The 19,713-nt window shown below is 45.2% G+C and overlaps 1 protein-coding gene across 2 annotated transcripts; it reads right to left on the reverse strand.

Moving 5' to 3' along the window:
• Positions 1-386: 386 nt before the first annotated feature.
• Positions 387-16,037, reverse strand: RAD51AP1 (RAD51 associated protein 1). 2 transcript variants are annotated; one of them, XM_073649963.1, is made up of 9 exons: positions 15,748-16,037; positions 12,207-12,256; positions 11,263-11,389; positions 9,980-10,086; positions 8,644-8,724; positions 7,969-8,124; positions 6,866-7,015; positions 6,333-6,458; positions 387-1,734 (listed from the first exon to the last, which is right to left on the reverse strand). In XM_073649963.1, exons 1-9 carry the CDS (start codon positions 15,762-15,764, stop codon positions 1,607-1,609), a joined length of 942 nt encoding a protein of 313 aa, XP_073506064.1. In that variant the 5' UTR covers positions 15,765-16,037; the 3' UTR covers positions 387-1,606. The 2 variants fall into 2 exon arrangements, with proteins under 2 accessions (XP_073506064.1, XP_073506063.1); XM_073649962.1 differs by having other exon boundaries at positions 388-1,734; positions 8,644-8,733; positions 15,748-16,031.
• Positions 16,038-19,713: the final 3,676 nt, after the last annotated feature.

Consider the following 19,713-nt stretch of genomic DNA (forward strand, 5'->3'; position numbering starts at 1 on the left):
GGCGAGTATAAGGATTTTATTCTTATATTTACAGGTGGGGACACTGGGAGCAGACTACCCCTACCCTCATCATTGTCCCTGCTGGTGCTAATCGCAGCGCCGGCAGGGGACAATGATGAGGGCAGCATTCAGCACCCGGGAACAGCGCTAACTGTACACTAATTCCCAGGTGCTGGAACGTGTGATCCTGATGCAGCAAACAGTTGCCACACTCGGACACAAGGGACATAGAGATATGTGGACGTGTGAAAACGGCCTTAGTATCAGGTCCTAAACTGACATCCAGCCTCGATATCACTTAGATCCATCATTTTTTTCTCGCCTTCATTAATAAAAAGGCGAAGAGGCAAATGGTAAAATCTTTACTTTTATTCCTTTATGGACAGAGTATCTTACAATGTGTCGCACAGAGATCAGGGCCAAACACAGACATTTATAGACAATTAAAATAGAGACGAGATGGGGGGGGCGCGACGAACACAGAGACTAGGAGGGGACGACACTGCGGTTTCAAAGCCTGTTTTATACATCTGGGCATCACGATCCAGGTAAGGACAGCGGTGTCCGGACCGCCCGGGGGTCTCGAACTCAGCAGCCTACAAGGATGAAGGTTTGGGGAGGAGCCCCACGGCAGGTCCAGACATCGCGGCCGGCGAGAAGCCCCACGGGCGGTCCGAACATCGTGGCCGGCGAGGAGCCCCACGGGTGGTCCGAACATCGCGGCCGGCGAGGAGCCCCACGGGCGGTCCGGACATCGCGGCGAGTCATTGTAAACTCTAATGAGCCTTTTCCCGTACTGCCTCTAAAAGTCATATAAGGGAAGAGTCAGACTGCCGTATAACTCAGGCAAGGATCCTCTGACAGGCTGGCGGTCTCCCGAACAAAACGTGACAGCTGCATAGAAATACATGCCGTCACGGTTGGGAGAGCCGCCGGCCAGTTAGATAATTGGGTTGCGATCCTTGCCTGAGTTATACGGCAGTCTGACTGTTCCTTAAAGGGGAAACCACATGGGGCGCCTGGTCATACATTGCCCACCATTGACCCGGCGGGCAGAGTTCCAGCTGTCTGCGGCCGGCCGCCCCTCGTGGTCTTCCCCCTTAGGGCTAAACCAGGTGACCAATGTGACTGCAGCTTAGCGTCCATATCACCAAGACCTGAACGGCTGCATCATGGACGTATATGAACCTGTACATTCATTGGAGCGTCCACCATCCAGGACTTATATGAAAGCATTTTGGGCTAAAAAGTAATTATTTTTTGAAACCTGTCGTTAAACTTCAAAGGTCAGCTAAAACGTGACCACATAGCATGGTCTGGATCCCCCGTATACATCTGGTGCGCAACGTGTCCGAATCCCCCCGGGGTCCAGGATTTGGTTCCTAAAATATAAAGCAAGAAATGGATGACTTTTATAGGCCGATGTTCCAAATGTCCCGATACAACATGAAAACTGTACAGAAGAGTCCACAAATCCTGAATATTGGAGTAACGGTCGGTGGGGGGATTGTTCCTATAGTAATCGGAGGAGTCCTCGCCCTGCGCACGCGTCTGCGGGGTGTGACGGCACCGGTGCTGGGTCCGGCGCTCAGTCTATACATCAGGTTCAGTGCAGGGCGGGCGTTGGATGTAACGGTTTCACCCTCGCCAGTCTTGACAGACCGAGGCGCAGGCCCTGATTAGGAGACTTCACGGTTATCCCGGCCAAAGGACTCCGCACTGCTCCAGAGGAAGCTGCGGAGAGAAACAACTTTAAGGGTTTGTCCACTTTTGGGGCTTTTTTTTTTTTTTTTTCTTACATCAAGTGTTAAAAAAAATCAATTTTAGCAATGGAGTTTCATTAAAAAATTGCCTTCTATAGTCTGTCTTGCTGGCTGCAGAATGAGCTAACTGAGGATCCATCAGTGAGCTCATTCTTACACTCGGATAAGAGTTACAAACTCTAGTCAGTCTTTTTCCTGAGTTCCTCACAGCTGATTTATGATCAGACTGTAAATGTGCCGGGAAACAAAGCCTGTAAAAGCCAAAAGGTGCAAAATGTTTAATTAAACCCAATTGAAAAAAAATATTTCTAGCCCCAAATACATCCAATTAGGAGGAACGGGGACAGATAATGCATTCGATAAAATCCACAAACCTCTGCTTCCCTTCAGGAGATCCAGTGGTTATACATGGAGCACATCAGCCAATGGAGCCTGCGTTGTACAGTGACTTGGGAAAGTATTGCTTGCACCAGAAATTTTTAGGGGCTTCATAGCAAAAGGGGTGAATACATATGCACATGCCAATTTTCACTTATTCGATCCCATAAATTTAATTTATGCCTACATTTTTCTCACTTCACTAACTTAGACAATTTAGTGCTGATGCATCACACACACAAATCTGATTATTAAAATATTTAAACACAGGTTGTCATGTAACAAAATAGGTAAAAAGCAAAAGGGGGGTTTGCTGCTGACACTGGTATAGGGGTAATGTCCCCCAATTCTGTTAATATCCCCCATCCTGGTATATATGCCCCCCCTTTATCCCTCCTCCTGGTATGCATGGCCCCCCTCATCCCTCCTCCTGGTATGCATGGCCCCCCTCATCCCTCCTCCTGGTATGCATGCCCCCCCTTCATCCCTCCTCCTGGTATGCATGCCCCCCCCTTCATCCCTCCTCCTGGTATGCATGCCCCCCCCCTTCATCCCTCCTCCTGGTATGCATGCCCCCCCTTCATCCCTCCCCCCCTTCATCCCTCCTCCTGGTATGCATGCCCCCCCCCTTCATCCCTCCTCCTGGTATGCATGCCCCCCCCTTCATCCCTCCTCCTGGTATGCATGCCCCCCCCTTCATCCCTCCTCCTGGTATGCATGCCCCCCCCTTCATCCCTCCTCCTGGTATGCATGCCCCCCCCTTCATCCCTGCTCCTGGTATGCATGCCCCCCCCTTCATCCCTCCTCCTGGTATGCATGCCCCCCCCCCTTCATCCCTCCTCCTGGTATGCATGGCCCCCCCCTTCATCCCTCCTCCTGGTATGCATGGCCCCCCCTTCATCCCTCCTCCTGGTATGCATGGCCCCCCCTTCATCCCTCCTCCTGGTATGCATGGCCCCCCCCTTCATCCCTCCTCCTGGTATGCATGGCCCCCTCCTTCATCCCTCCTCCTGGTATGCATGGCCCCCCCTTCATCCCTCCTCCTGGTATGCATGCCCCCCCCCCTTCATCCCTCCTCCTGGTATGCATGCCCCCCCCCCTTCATCCCTCCTCGTGGTATGCATGCCCCCCCCTTCATCCCTCCTCCTGGTATGCATGCCCCCCCTTCATCCCTCCTCCTGGTATGCATGCCCCCCCCCTTCATCCCTCCTCCTGGTATGCATGGCCCCCCCCTTCATCCCTCCTCCTGGTATGCATGGCCCCCCCCTTCATCCCTCCTCCTGGTATGCATGGCCCCCCCCTTCATCCCTCCTCCTGGTATGCATGGCCCCCCCCTTCATCCCTCCTCCTGGTATGCATGGCCCCCTCCTTCATCCCTCCTCCTGGTATGCATGGCCCCCCCCTTCATCCCTCTTCCTGGTATGTATACCGCCCCCCCCAATCCCCATCACGCTGCACACAAAAAAAATAAACAATTATACTCACCTCCTCTCTCCTGCAGCGCTGCGTCCTGCTCTGCTGCAGACAATGATCTCACTGTGTGAGCAGCTCATGGCGTAACTGCCATGCGCCCTCACACTGTGACATGCTCTGCTGGAATAGTCACTGCTCCCCACGTCGGAACTATGGACGTGGAGAGCAGTGAATATTCATTTTCCTTAATAGGGCGCACACTGTACCCGCAGCGCGGCTCCTGCTGTGGCCGGCGGTCACATGCGCCCGCTATTAAAGAGCATAAATATTCACTACATCCCATGGGAGTGAGTTGTAGTGAATATTCATGCTCTTTATTAGCGTTAACACAGACCGCTGGGTACAGTGTGCGCCCTATTAAGGAAAATTAATATTCACTGCTCCCCACGCCCATTTTCTTTAGCCCATCCCCCGCGTCATAGTATACATATATAGACGGACTATAAGACGCACCCCTCCCACTTTCCTCCAAAACTGGAGGAATAAAGTGCGTCTTATAGTCAGAAAAATACGGTATCTATATATACACACATACATAAACTACAAAAAAAAAATTATAAATATATATAGTTTTTTGTAGCTGTGTATATTTTTTAATGGTTCTAATTAATGCCATTTATGGGGTACGAGGTTTAGATTGCTTGTTATTGCATTTTTGGTGGAGGTGCGGTAACCAAATAAATGGTATATCTGACACTTCAGTTTTTTGTTGTTTTTTTTTACATTTATTTATATTATGGGATAATTAATTTTACATTTTGATAGTTCAGACATTTACGGATTTAGCGATACCAACTTTTTTTATTTCGATAATTTCTTTACTGTCGAATTTGCTCAAATCTTTTTTTATATTCATATATTTATTTATACTATTGCAGGTTCAAGTTCTTTATGGGGACTAATATATAGATTAGTTGTGCTCAAAAGTTTACATACCCCGGCTGAATGTTTCCTATCTTTTACCTTGTTTCAGAGAATATGAATGATAACAAAAATCTTTTTCTCCACGCATGGTTATTGGTTGGGTGAAGCCATTTATTGTCAAACTACTGTGTTTTCTCTTTTTAAATCTTAATGACAACCAAAAACATCCAAATGACCCTGATCAAAAGTTCACATACCCTGGTGATTTTGGCCTGATAACATGCACAGAATTTGACACAAATGGGTTTGAATGGCTACTAAAGGTAACATCCTCACTTGTGGCCTCTTTGCTTGTAATTAGTGTGTGTGCATAAAAGCTGAGTGACTTTCTGGGATCCAGGCAGACTCTTGCATCTTTCATCCAGCCGCTGACGTTTCTGGATTGTGAGTCATGGGGAAAGCAAGAGAATTGTTAACGGATCTACGGAAAAAGGTAGTTGAACTGTATAACACAGGAAAGGGATACAAAAAGATATCCAAGGAATTGCCAGTCAGCAGCGTTCAAACTGTGATTAACAAATGGAAAATCAGGGGTTCTGTAAAAACCAAACCACGGTCAGGTAGACCAACAAAAATTTCATCCACAACTGCCAGGAAAATTGTTCAGGATGCAAAGAAAAAAACACAAATAACATCAGCTGAAATTCAGGGTCTTGAAAACTAGTGGTGTGGCTGTTTCAAGATGCACAATAAGGAGGCACTTGAAGAAAAATGGTCTGCATGGTCGAGTCACCAGAAGAAAGCCATTACTGCGCAAATGCCACAAAGTATCTCACCTACAATACGCCAAACAGCACAGAGACAAGCCTCAAAACTTCTGGAACAAGGTAATTTGGAGTGATGAGACTAAAATTGAACTTTTTGGCCACAACTGTAAATGTTACATTTGGAGATAGGTCAACAAGGCCTATGATGAAAGGAACACCATTCCTACAGTAGAGCATGGAGGTGGATCGCTGATGTTTTGGGGATGTGTGAGCTACAAAGGCACAGGAAACTTGGTAAAAGTTGAAGGAAAGATGAATGCAGCACGTTATCAACAAATACTGGAGGCAAATTTGCACTCATCAGCCCGGAAGCTGCGCATGGGACGTACTTGGACGTTCCAAAACACAAGGCCAAGTGGACCTGTCATTGGCTACAGCAGAACAAAGTGAAGGTTCTGGAGTGGCCATCTCAGTCTCCTGACCTCAATATCATTGAGCCACTCTGGGGAGATCTCAAGGACGCATTTGGATGTTTTTGGTTGTCATTAAGATTTAAAAAGAGAAAACACAGTAGTTTGACAATAAATGGCTTCACCCAACCAATAACCAGTTTGATTCCTTATACCATATAGTGCAATATATGCAGAAATCATAATTCCCTATGAAGAATGTGGTGACCCATTGGCACCCTGCAATTGTAGAGTGTGGATAAGTGTGATAGATGCTGGAAATGACGCCCAACCAGAGCGCCACCACTACAATGGCGCTGTCAGAGTAGCAATTGGAGCTCGGCGCAGCCGACACCTGCCTCTGGTATGTCCTACACTGGGAAGGTGGTCAACAATTTAGATCCGGGATAAAGAGAAAAGAAAAACCACAATCCTCATCATTGAAATGTATCAGCGCCCTCTACCTGTGTCACTGTGACATGACGTGATCAGGTGTTTAATGCCTCAGAATGCTAAAAGTGTATCAATATGTTGAAAGCAAGCAGAGATCTTGCAAAGGAATGAGACGCAAGTATGGAAGGAGGATGTGCGATTATGGAGGCACTGGATATATCGGAGGTAGGGGGAGGTTTGCTTACCTGGAGGCGTCCATGCCGGTCTCTTCACACCCACTGGTGGGCTACTGTATAACGCAGCAGGTGGACTGACGGGGGGATTCTTTGCTGGCATTGGTTTTATTTTCACAGTCACTGTTTTAGGAGACACTGCAGCATATAAGGGAAAATAATACAAGGTCATGGTGGATCCTGTGTTATCTACTGTATATAGAGGTGTTATCAGTCATTGTACAGGAGGAGGAGGAGGTGAGCTGTGACATCACCTATTGTGAATGGTGGATCCTGTGTTATCTACTGTATATAGAGGTGTTATCTGTCATTGTACAGGAGGAGGAGGTGAGCAGTGACATCATATATTGTGAATGGTGGATCCTGTGTTATCTACTGTATATAGAGGTGTTATCAGTCATTGTACAGGAGGAGGAGGAGGTGAGCTGTGACATCTCGGAATTCATCATAATGCAGCATTTTCCTACAATATTTATCAGTCAACAATGGGAATTTATCCCATCTGCTCCAATGGAGCATATCAGCGAGCACTCTCCTCTCCTCACCCGCTTTCTGTGCCTTTGTCACGTTCTTCTCCTTTTTTCCGCTCTTCGCCTGCTGTTTGGTAACTTTACCGGTTGACGCTTTCTTCGATTTTTTAACTTCAAATTCTTCTTCTTCGTCGCTAAAACTGGCATCACTTTCAGAGTCCCGGTCTGTAAAAAGAGTGTATCATTAAAAATGGTGAATCGTTTAGCTTCTACATCCTCTATGTTTCACAATACATAGCAGATGGCAGAGTTACCGGTGAATCAGTCAGTGAGCTCGCTCTCACCGCAGAGTCTGTTAAGCCAAAAATTAAGATTACATCAAAGATTAACTTTTATCAGATTAGAAGATAAATATAAGAGTCGCAGCTGTGATAGATTCACCTGTAACTCATTCTGCCATGTACTGTGACACATAGAAGATGTAGAAGCTATACGGTTAAAAATGAATAAATCCTTATTGGCAAAAATACAAGGACTCAAGAAAAAAAATAAATTGAGAGTTTGATATTGGTTTCCTAAGCTGTGGATAGGTCATCAGTGTCAGATCGGTGGGGGTTCAAGACCCCAAGGATCAGGTGTTACCAGGTCCCTCACCGTGATACTGCAACTCAGCTCCTACTACCCGGTGGGGGTCCCACCCCAAGGACCAGCTAACAGGTCCAACACTGTAATGGCCGTTCTCAGATACTGCAACTCAGCTCCTATTACCCAGGTCCCACACAGCTGAGCTACAGTACCTGAGAACTGCCACAACGTAGCATACGGCACTTTGGTGTACTGGCACCATAGGTCCTGTAGCAGCTGATCGGTGGCAGAGCCAGATGACAGACCTCCACTGATGACCTATCCTAAAGATAGACCATCAATATAAAAAAAAAAAAAAAAACCCTAGAGAACCCCTTTAAGCCAGCTGATTGATGGGGGAGGGTGTAAGTCAGATCCAGATTCTTACATAATAATGATGCCTGTACTCCCAGACTATACAAGTAGCAGTCATCTAACTACTCTGTATCCTGTGCTGCTCCGCTGCGCATTATATGGCCCTGTCTTCTGCAGGTGTGAACATGTACAAGTCAGGACATACAATGATTTACCAATTACTCCCACCGTGTACATACCCGCCATTGTATCTGGCTTAAACTCATCGGCATCCTCTTCATCTCCGCTTTCTTCCGTCAGGAGTTTCCTCTGCTCGGTGATGGCTTTAGAAGCAGCTTGTCTGCGGCCTCTGCCTCTACCGGGGTCTTCATTATCATCTGTGATCTCGTCCAGACCTGCGGAGGAGGACAGCAGAAAGTAAATCTCCGCCGTCAGAGCGCCATGGTTCGAAAGACGGACATCAGTCATTAAGGGGTTATTAATGATTTTTACATATGTGTTTTATAGATCGGTTTACCATTAAATTCAGTGGAGAACACAGCAAAATGGAGGAACATCTGTATGCCAGTGAGCTTAGAAGTCTTGTCAACAGTGACAGTGATTGACTGCAGCGGTGAGCAAAAAAACTGGGGGCAGCAGCAGAAGCAGCCTCATGCTGCACCAGCATCAGGTTTTCCAGCTTTATTATTTACCTCTTTAAATAATAACTCAGCCAGCAGCCACCACCAGGGGGAGCATATCATATACAGATTTATACAGCTGGCATTGAGTTCAAGAGGTGGTAAAGTAAAAGGAAAAAGATAAAAAAAAAAAAAAAGCAGTCAGTGGATAAAAACAAAATGAAAATGTTTTTTTTTTTTTTCCTAGACCAGTAAGATTTCATGTTTAAAAAAAACAAAAAAAAAAAAACTTACCTAGAGTGCTGCTGTCAACGCTGCAATTTGAGAAGGACGCTTCGAACACGTCAGGATCTTTCATAAACTTATAGGCGTCTTCTGGAGCTTCTGGATAAGACGACACAAAAAGACAATGAAGTTCATATCAGACAAATTACATAGGAGGCAAAACAAAGGCTGTGGGGTAGGGGGAAATAACTGCCTGGATCGAGGCTGTGATTACTCCCATCCTCCTGCCGGTTATTGTCCGGGCACAGTAGTAGTGCCTGCATGATCACCTTAATGGAGCAGTGTGTCAAGGTGCGCCAATCATTATCAACTATCAGCAGTCTAGGTGATAATGAACTGATCGCTGGGGGTTCCGACCGGGACCGGCGCTGATCGCTGGGGGTTCCGACCGGGACCGGCGCTGATCGCTGGGGGTTCCGACCGGGACCGGCGCTGATCGCTGGGGGTTCCGACCGGGACCGGCGCTGATCGCTGGGGGTTCCGACCGGGACCGGCGCTGATCGCTGGGGGTTCCGACCGGGACCGGCGCTGATCGCTGGGGGTTCCGACCGGGACCGGCGCTGATCGCTGGGGGTTCCGACCGGGACCGGCGCTGATCGCTGGGGGTTCCGACCGGGACCGGCGCTGATCGCTGGGGGTTCCGACCGGGACCGGCGCTGATCGCTGGGGGTTCCGACCGGGACCGGCGCTGATCGCTGGGGGTTCCGACCGGGACCGGCGCTGATCGCTGGGGGTTCCGACCGGGACCGGCGCTGATCGCTGGGGGTTCCGACCGGGACCGGCGCTGATCGCTGGGGGTTCCGACCGGGACCGATCGCTGGGGGTTCCGACCGGGACCGATCGCTGGGGGTTCCGACCGGGACCGATCGCTGGGGGTTCCGACCGGGACCGATCGCTGGGGGTTCCGACCGGGACCGATCGCTGGGGGTTCCGACCGGGACCGATCGCTGGGGGTTCCGACCGGGACCGATCGCTGGGGGTTCCGACCGGGACCGATCGCTGGGGGTTCCGACCGGGACCGATCGCTGGGGGTTCCGACCGGGACCGATCGCTGATTGCTGGGGGCTCCGACCGGGAATTTTTATCCTAGTTACAAAATGGAACGGCAGGTGGAATGCCCGACAGCCGCTTCATCTACTCTATATGGGGCAAAGAAAAGCATGGGCACTAGCACTCTCTTCTAACAAGTATAAAAGTATGCCGTTCTGCAGACCGGTAGGACCCCTGTGGTCGGACCCCCACCGGTCAATAAGCGCTGTTTATTTTCACTGGACAACCCAGTATTTTCTTGCAGAATACCAGGAGCGCAGGCCCCTAACATTAATTGATAATAACAAATATATACCATTTCTGGGAATATTCTCATCGTTCTCTATAATGACGGACGTCAAAGCCGACAGCGCCAAAGCCGCTTCTAAATCCCTCTGATACAGCTTGTCTTCTATTGGCAGCCTGGGAGAAAGGCAAAAATAAAAAACACTGATCAAAGTGGAAACCTGACTGTACCCGAAATGTGACAAATCATAGTAATCTGCACAGAGCTAAACTCATTGAAAGGCCTGAAGCCAAAAGGTGAATTTTATACTAAATGTCTATTTCCTATCGCTTCCTCTCTGCTTTTTTTAAATAACTTACAATGACTTTTCGCTTGAGAATCTCCAGTGCATTGTGGGTTACTCAAACAGGATGGTCATTGGGGGGCCGGGGCTGTGGTCACTGCCGTAGCTGTTGTCCCCACCCTGAAACGAAGTGTCGTAGGTTTCAAGGTCTTGCCTCTGCTCTCCCTGCCCTTTGTAACGAACACAGACAATGCGCTCTGTTGCCGTCACTTCTCTTTAGAGCAGGCGAGAAAGCGAACTGTCACTGTGCATTCAAAGAATATAACACAGTGACAGTGCGCTTTCTTGCCTGCTCTTGAGAAGTGATGGCACAGAACTCACCATCACTGTGCATTCAAAGGAATATCGCACAGTGAGCTTATATACTGAGCATGTGTAGGAATTGACAACCGGCACATGCTCAGTAGACCGTGGGAGTCACTGATGACTCTCTATTTCAGGGTGGGAATGGCAGCGATTGAAACCCCAGTCGCCTGATGACAACCTGTTTGAGCATGCACTGAGAATTCTCAAATGGAACGTCATCGGAAGTTTCAAGGAAAAAAAAAAAAAAAAAAAAGTAGACTGGAAGTTAGAGTAGAGAGGGAAATTTTTCATTGAAGTATATTAGAAAAACAATTTGATTAAAGGGGTGGTCTGAAAACCAAAAGGTGTAAAGGAGTTATCCAGAATATTATTTTTTTTACTGCGGGCCTAAGAACTGACATGAGGGTAGTTGGCTCTATTAGCAACTACTTGACTGTTAGTTTTTGGCTTATAGTAAAAAAAATTTAGTCCTGGATAACCCCCTTAAAGGGCCAGTCTGGGCATGGTGAGACACTGGGTGGTAAAGTGCTCAGCAAGCTGCAGCCGCTCCATGCGAGACAGTTGCCTCGGTATCTGTTCTCCCCCACATGCACTAGCGTCACTCCAATTCCCCCGATCATCGTGCTGTGACCACTTTACATGACAGGAGTCCGATCCTCAGGGGACACAATATCCCATTCTGTGCCATGTGCCCCTCACTCACCTCTTTTTCTGGGAATTGGTCGTTGCGGCTTCTTCTTTGTGATTTTTCTTTATTGGTTTTTCCTTTTTCTCCTTCGTCTCCACTCGCGCTTTCTTACTTACAGGGACGGAAGAAGCGAAATCCTCGTCTACAAGAAAAAAAAAAGAAGAATGTTTGGAAAATAATAATAAAAAAAAAATATGGCCATCTATCAATAGCGCAAGCCAATAGGAGAAACTCTGTAATACTTCTGATCACACAAATCAGCTTCTTTCTCCACTTATAAGCCACTTCTTCCCCTCCTATTGAATTGATAGTCTACTGTCCAAAAAAACAACAGGGTATATCCTTCTTCCTCAAAGAAAGACTGAGGGATCAGATTACTGCTGCTTATCAAGTCTATAAAGAGAGGAGACACAAAGAAAGTGCTGCTGCTTTCTAATAGGTGCTTATCTCACCCCAAAGCTGGATTTGCAGCTACACTGCTCAGTACTACGTAATAATGTCCTCCATGATGCTACTTTTTGGATTCACAGCTACACTGCTCAGTACTACTGTATAATGTCCTCCATGCTGCTGAATATGTGTTACATCATAGAGACAAGAGCAGGAATCACTCATGTCTGTGTGTGCTGTGCATGAGAGACATCATAGTGGCTAGTCTCACCCCACCAGCTCAGAGACAACTGAAAATTATGAGATAAAGCCTGTAGAGGGGGGAAAACTGTTGAAAAATGCAGGACTCAAGTCATAATGGCCAGAAATAGCATTTTCATGCACATTTAGAAACGCTGCTACTGAATAGTTACCTGGAACTACAGATGATATCAAAATGCAGATACAAGAAAGCAGGCAATGTGTCCCTTGTACCCCTCCTATAAGCCAATTCTGACCCATATGGACCAACCCCAATATGGCACATGCATGTACGGTAAATCACAAACATTATTCTATTTTTAACTTACCATCATCCTCTAAGTCCAAAAACTGGGAATAATCCACTGATTTTTTATTCCTGAAAAATATCATTTGAACTCTGAATTAATTAGATTATAGCGTAAGACCAGAGCTAAGCATAAAGAGAACCCATCATCGGCTCAAAAGTGGCCGGATTTTGCTCATTTTATTACTGCTCCAGTGAGTGTTCTGGGGTTGTTTTTTTTTTTTTTTTTTAAATCCACCATATGGTTTTAAACAGGGCTGTGGAGTCGGAGCGGTGTCCATTTTGGTTGAGTCGGTATAAAATGGACCGACTCAAACTCCTAAAATATATAATAAATTGGGTACAGTAGTTCAATGCAGTTAGTGGGGAATATTTTTTCATAAGAATTTGGGAAAGTTATGAAATGTCCTATAAATGTCCGTCCTATTCCTGATCTAACTGATCCCTGATCACCGTAGCAGAGTGGTATCCATGGTAAACAGCGGGTTACTAAGTGCGCGCGTGTCCCTAGTAACCCGATGTTTACCATAGTTACCAGCCAGATCGTTGGTCCCGCTGGTCACACACAGCGATGTGTGCTGGCCAGCGGGAGGCCAACGACCAAAAAATGGTCCGGGACACTTTGCAACGATCAGCGACCTCACAGCAGGGGCCTGATCGTTGCAGCGATATCGCTATGTGAGACGGGGGCTTAAGGGTCTAGACTTTTAGCTGAGATGAATCTGTGCTACAGTAAATTTATCACTTAAACATGAGCCGTGTATTAGGAAGGCGGAGAGTCGGAGTTGTGGAAATTGAGGAGTCGGAGGTTTGGCTTACAGACTCCAAAGCCCTGGTTTTAAAGATATGAGGCTTTTTTTTTTATTTAGCACTAATCTTTATGGTCTTTATCAAAGGAGGAGTAGATCAGTGCAAAGACGTCCCCCAGAGAGTTCTTAGTGAAGAGCAAAAAAATTAGGGTAGTACAGTGACTCAGTGGTTAGCACTGCAGTCTTGCAGCACTGGGGTCCTGGGTTCAAATCCCACCAAGGACAACATCTGCAAGGAGTTTGTATGTTCTCCACGTGTTTGCGTGGGTTTCCTCCGGGTTCTCCAGTTTCTGCCCACACTCCAAAGACATACTGATAGGGAATCTAGATTGTGAGCCCCAATGGGGACAGTGATGATATTGTCTGTAAAGCGCTAAGGAAGTAATGGCGCTATATAAGTGAGTAAAATAAATAAAAAGTAGCACCAAATTAAAAGGCCTATATCTCTGGCAATGTACAGCGGATTTTAAAAAATAAAGTAAATATATATTACTTTATTATTTTTCAATATGTGTATAAATAATCGAGAGCAAAATAATAGAAAAAATGAGGACTCTTTAAAGCTTGCCAACTTTCCCAGAATAATCTTAAGGCTTTTGCTCTAAAATAATATATATTATATATACAGTGCCTACAAGTGGTATTCAACCCCCTGCAGATTTAGCTGGTTGACACATGCGGAATTAACTTGGCATTGTGACATTTGTACCGTAGATCAGCCTGGAAGTGGGAAATGCACTGCAGCAAATTTTTTTTTTTTTTTTTTTTTTTAAAACGTTAAAAGTTAATTCAGAGTGTCATTTATTATTCAACCCCTTAAACCACAAGAATTCTGTTTGGTCCCCCAAAAGTATTAAGAAGTAGTTCAGGCACCAAGAATAATGAGCTTCACATGTGTGGATTAAAGATCTCTTTTGCCAGCCTTTTCTGACTATTTAAGACCCTCCCCAAACTTGTGAACAGCACTCAGACATGGTCAACATGGGAAAGACAAAGGAGCATTTCAAGGCCATCAGAGACAAGATCGTGGCGGGTCACAAGGCTGGCAAGGGGTACAAAACCCTTTCCAAGGAGTTGGGCCTACCTGTCTCCACTGTTGGGAGCATCATCCGTAAGTGGAAGGCTTATGGAACTACTGTTAGCCTTCCACGGCCTGGACAGCCTTTGAAAGTGTCCTCCCGTGCCGAGGCCAGGCTTGTCCGAAGAGTCAAGGCTAACCCAAGGACAACAAGGAAGGAGCTCCGGGAAGATCTCATGGCAGTGGGGACATTGGTTTCAGTCAATACCATAAGTAACGTACTCCACCGCAATGGTCTCCGTTCCAGACGAGCCCGTAAGGTACCTTTACTTTCAAAGCGTCATGTCAAGGCTCGTCTACAGTTTGCTCATGATCACTTGGAGGACTCTGAGACAGACTGGTTCAAGGTTCTACGGTCTGATGAGACCAAGATCGAGATCTTTGGTGCCAACCACACACGTGACGTTTGGAGACTGGATGGCACTGCATACGACCCCAAGAATACCATCCCTACAGTCAAGCATGGTGGTGGCAGCATCATGCTGTGGGGCTGTTTCTCAGCCAAGGGGCCTGGCCATCTGGTCCGCATCCATGGGAAGATGGATAGCACGGCCTACCTGGAGATTTTGGCCAAGAACCTCCGCTCCTCCATCAAGGATCTTAAGATGGGTCGTAATTTCATCTTCCAACAAGACAACGACCCAAAGCACACAGCCAAGAAAACCAAGGCGTGGTTCAAGAGGGAAAAAGTCAAGGTGTTGGAGCTTGTGGAAGGAGCTCAAGAATAAAGTCCACATGAGACACCCAAAGAACCTAGATAACTTGGAGAAGATCTGCATGGAGGAGTGGGCCAAGATAACTCCACAGACCTGTGCCGGCCTGATCAGGTCTTATAAAAGACGATTATTAGCTGTAATTGCAAACAAGGGTTATTCCACAAAATATTAAACATAGGGGTTGTATAATAATTGACCCACACTTTTATGTTTAAAATTTAATAAAATTCAACTGAGCAACATAACTTTTTGGTTTGTAAGATTTATGCTTCTGTTCATAAAACCTACTCTCGTTTGCAGTTTGAAGGCTCTAACTTATTTGCATCTTATCAAACCAGCTAAATCTGCAGGGGGTTGAATACTACTTGTAGGCACTGTATATATATATAAAAATTTCTAATATATATTTTGTACAAATGTATATTTTATATAGCAAATCTCTTGACAAACAGCGCTGCATGTTTCTTGTGCCCGACGCTGGGATGTGCCACCGTCAGACTCAGCCCCGGCGTCCAATCACACATTCAGGGAGAAGGTGAGGGGGGTGTATAATGGTGATTGAGGCGGTGCAGTCCTTAAAAGGAATCACACAGCACAGACGTCGGCCTCCCAGGTGCCATGACCAAAGTCAGCATGTAACCCTGGAGTAACAGACCGGGCTGGCCGAGCATGAAAGCCCCTATGCTGGTGTCTATAGTGGCACAGCATAGCATCAGTATGGACGTGACAGGCGGCAGGAAAAGGGGGAATACAAACAGCAGATATATGGGTCTGCGCTCCATTAACCCCTTCATGCTCCAATCACCGACCGCGGCAGGTAAGTGGCCGCCAATCACCGACAGAATCATAGTAAAATAAACGTATATTCGATGTCGCTGCCACTGGAAAAAAACATAATATAAAATTTAACCCATTAGGGGAAAAAAAAGGGACAATTTTGGGGTTTAACCGCTCGCTCACCTGGCCGGTCTGTCCATAGTGCAGAGGTAGATAGCAGTCACCTTTCTTCTTAGTAGCCCCCTCTATGAGCGCTCATCCCCGGTCTGGCCACCCCCGGCGCCCCGCAGACCTTCTCTCTGTCCGTCCCAGGCACTGAATGATGAGCTCAAACATCCCGCGCAATTCTTGCTTCTGACCATTCCCGCTCGCACATTCACCATTAAAAATAAATATTGTCCTCTTATTTAATATTTACAAGTACAATTTAAAGCCCGACTAGATACGTCACGATGAATAAACAGCGCGAATATTCATTTAATCACCCACCTGTCAATGAACGGGGAAAATGGCGAATCTGCTCGGAATGTATTTACGCTGCCTAATCACGTGATACAGCTGTTTGCAGTTTTTTTCGCTTTTCCAGGTATCCTTGGTAACAGAAGCAGCTGCTCACGTGACCTTACCATAGAATCTCACCTGACTAGAGAGGGCGTCTGGTGTTTTGTGTCTTGATGCGGTGAAAACTTGTAACAAGGAGTGAGACACCTACCGGCTATCAGAAGAATTGCAGCAAAGTAAAGCTTAGTGTTTGTACGTAGAAATTGTGCTTATTCGGGCCTGAATGTCTGGTTCCCCTCCCCCAAATACACTGTCTTTAAGGGGTTGTCCACCTTAAAGGGACTTTTTTTTTTTTTTTACTTAAATTCATGTAATTGGAGCTAAAACTAATGTTTACAATTAGGTTTCAATAAAAATATGACACCATTTGGCTTTTACAGGCTTTTTATTTCCCTACACAATCAACTTTTATGTGTACTGTGGTCCTAAATCAGAAAAAGACAGAGAAAAGAGTTATCAGACTGTTAGGTGGAGCTCACTAATAGATCCTCAGTTAACTCATTTTGCAGCCAGCCATAAATCTATTATCAAAAAATGTCCAAAATTACACCTATGGCACTTCAAACAATACCGATCACATACTCTGCTCCTATTATCTAGATCCAGATATGTATTAAAACCAATATATAAAATCTAGAATATAGAAACAGAGTGCCCAGTAGGGGGACACCACCGCATCCCTAATAATGCACTGTTATTCACATGGGAGATCCAAAATATAAAGATGAATAAAACTCCTAACTGTGACAGTATATATTGACACCTAATAGTTGCTCTGAATAAGGTACAAACAAAATGCCATAAATCTGATTGAAAGATCTGATAGGAGAAATAATCCCACAGCCTAGCTTAATGAGAGTGCATAGCATATAGGGGTGCTCCTAATGTGGGTACTAAAGCCCTACATGGAGACTATGGTGTGTACAATATGTATTTAACTAATATATATGCATAGGCAAGGACGATGGTCTGAACAAAAAATAGGAGGAAAATACCTTTAGAGGAGAAATATGAGCAGACAGGTGATGAAGGATGTGAGCGGTGCCCCCCTCACCCTGACGCGCGTTTCGCCACTAGCTTCTTCCAGGGACTTTAGTACCCACATCAGGAGCACCCCTATATGCTATGCACTCTTATTAAGCTAGGCTTTGGGATTATTTCTCCTTCTATCAGATCTATGGCATTTTGTTTGTACCTTATTAAGAGCGAATGTTAGGTGTCCGTATATACTGTCACAGTTGGGAGTTTTAGTCACCTTTAACTTTATATTTTGGATCTCCCATGTGACCAACAGTGCATTATTAGGGATGGGGTGGTGTCCCACTACTGGACACTCTGTTTCTATATTTTATATATTGGTTTTAATAAATTGTTTAATAAAGATGTTATAGTTTTTAATGAATATGGATCTCTTCTTGAATCCAGATCTAGATAATACGAGCAGAGTATGTGATTGGAGGCAGCAATAGATATAGCCTAAAAGTTACACTAGGAGCAGACGGGTGATGCAGGATGCGAGCGGCGCCCTCCTCACCCCGATGCGCGTTTCTCCACTAGCTTCTTCCGGGGACTTAAGTAACCACTTAAGGAGCAGAGTATGTGATTGGAGCCAGCAATAGATATAGCCTAAGTGTTACACTAGAAGGATAAGCAGTGCAAAATATTTTAAAAAACACATTAAATAAAAAATTACTTTTAGTCCCAAATACATGCATTCAAGTAAAAAAAGAAATAAATAAATTTTCGACAAAAGTTGACAACCCCTTTAAGGATGGAGCCAATTTTTAGTTAGGTAAAATGGTGGAAAAGATAATCTGGAAATATAATTCTCAAAAATGTAAACTTATGCAAACGTTACATTAAATTTATTGATATCAGTATGTTTTAGATTTTATTGGGCGATTATGCACGAGCATCGGTGAGGCGCAAAACCAAAACTTTTACACGTTCAGGAACTTTGCACACAAAAAAATAATTTGGGTGTGTGGCGCCATTTTCTGAGATCAGAATCTTTTATATTTTGGGGTACATACAATATTTGCGATGACGCCAAAAAATGTAAAAATTGGAATTTAATTTTTTTTTTTTCACTTTATGGCATTTACTACAATTACTACAGGTTCTACAATTTCCCTCTGGATCAATAAAGTGTATGTGCACGTGGAGTTTTTTGGGAGGGGGTCCTATTCATTTCTATTGCAAAACAAAAAACAACTTTGATCTTTTTGGAAAATGCTCCAAATTAGGCACCGTCCAATCAAAAGGCTTGAAAAAAAAAAACTTTAAAAAAAAAAAAAATCACCAAAAAAAAAACCACTTAAAGGTTATGTGCACACGACAGATTCCACCTGAAAAAACTCAACGCAAAAAATGAACAGCAATGTAAAAAACAAAATTTCTGCTCACTTCAGTGTTCAGAAACTGCGAACTTCGCCTAGGAAGCTTCTTGCTAATTCTAGCATAAATTCTAGAAAAAAAAAAAAAAGAGCCCTTGAAAAAGCGACGGCGAAACCGCCAGCAAAGTTGCTTCATGGGGAAAAAAAAAAAGACCGGATTTTTCCTAAAAAACCTTCAACTAGAATATCTTTGGTGGGCATCTTAAGAACATCATGTCACTATACCCAAAAAAACTCTTCAAAACTGCTTCAGGAAACCCCAAAAACTCACCAAAAAAGAAGCATTTTCCTGAAGTGGTTTCCATTAGAAAACATGTGGTTTTTGACCACCTAAAAAAAAAAAAAATTTCTGTGTGCATTATTGTTATATTTTCATAGATTGGACTTTTTTTTTATGGACGTCACGATAATAAAATGTTATGTTTTTATTTTTTTGAGGACTTGATCGTTTGTATTGCGGTATATAGTGGTCCAGGCTGCACAGAAGGCCCAAGATGGTGGAGGTGGAGCTTTTAGTAGGCCTCTGGCTGCCATTGCAACCCAAAATGGCTATAGCAGGGGTAAAGCGATGGGCACCTCGCCGGAATTGACGCTTGTGTCAGGAAGAAGTTAAAAACGCATTATAGTTGGCGGCCATTTTGGAGATTTTGAATTGGGACCCATGACCTTATGCTGTACTCGGTGTATAAGAGCTGTCATGGCCGACCGGTATTCTGTGAAAGGCAGCGGCACTATTAGCGGACATGAAGGCCGACCTTCGCTCATACGGTCGACAGTGACTTATTTTGTTCACTTTTCATAACTGAGGCCTAGAAAATGTGTAAGGATCAATTGAGACGGTCACATAAGTGATGAATAAATGGTCGTAAACCGATTTCTAAAGTGAAAAATGTCAATTAAACACAATGAAAACAATCTTTAAAAAAAAGTCTGTTGCCTATAGCAACCAATCACAGAACAGCTTTCATTCTGCCAGAGCACTAAAAGAAATGAAAGCTGTGCTCTGATTGGTCGCCTAGTTCTCTGCCTCCCTGAGAAATATTTCCCAAATCGACAATTTCCGTCAGGTTTCGCCAGGTTTTGGGAGATCAGCCGACCCTTCTGGGAGACTGAGAGGTCTCGCCTTTTTGTTTTTCCAACCATCCAAAATAATCCAGAGAAGGATCAGTTCTCCCTAAGATTGTTCTTTATT

This window comes from Phyllobates terribilis, unplaced genomic scaffold, assembly GCF_046119375.1.
Source record: "Phyllobates terribilis strain yellow unplaced genomic scaffold, ASM4611937v1 Scaffold_10__3_contigs__length_209671492, whole genome shotgun sequence".
NCBI lineage: Eukaryota > Metazoa > Chordata > Amphibia > Anura > Dendrobatidae > Phyllobates > Phyllobates terribilis.

Excerpts from the sequence above, each read along its gene's own strand:
- RAD51AP1 (XM_073649962.1), bottom strand. Across the intron at positions 8,734-9,979 it reads TGAGAATATTCCCAGAAATG|AAGCTCCAGAAGACGCCTAT; the intron begins GTATATATTTGT and ends CGTCTTATCCAG. Across the intron at positions 7,016-7,968 it reads TAAGCCAGATACAATGGCGG|ACCGGGACTCTGAAAGTGAT; the intron begins GTATGTACACGG and ends CTCTTTTTACAG.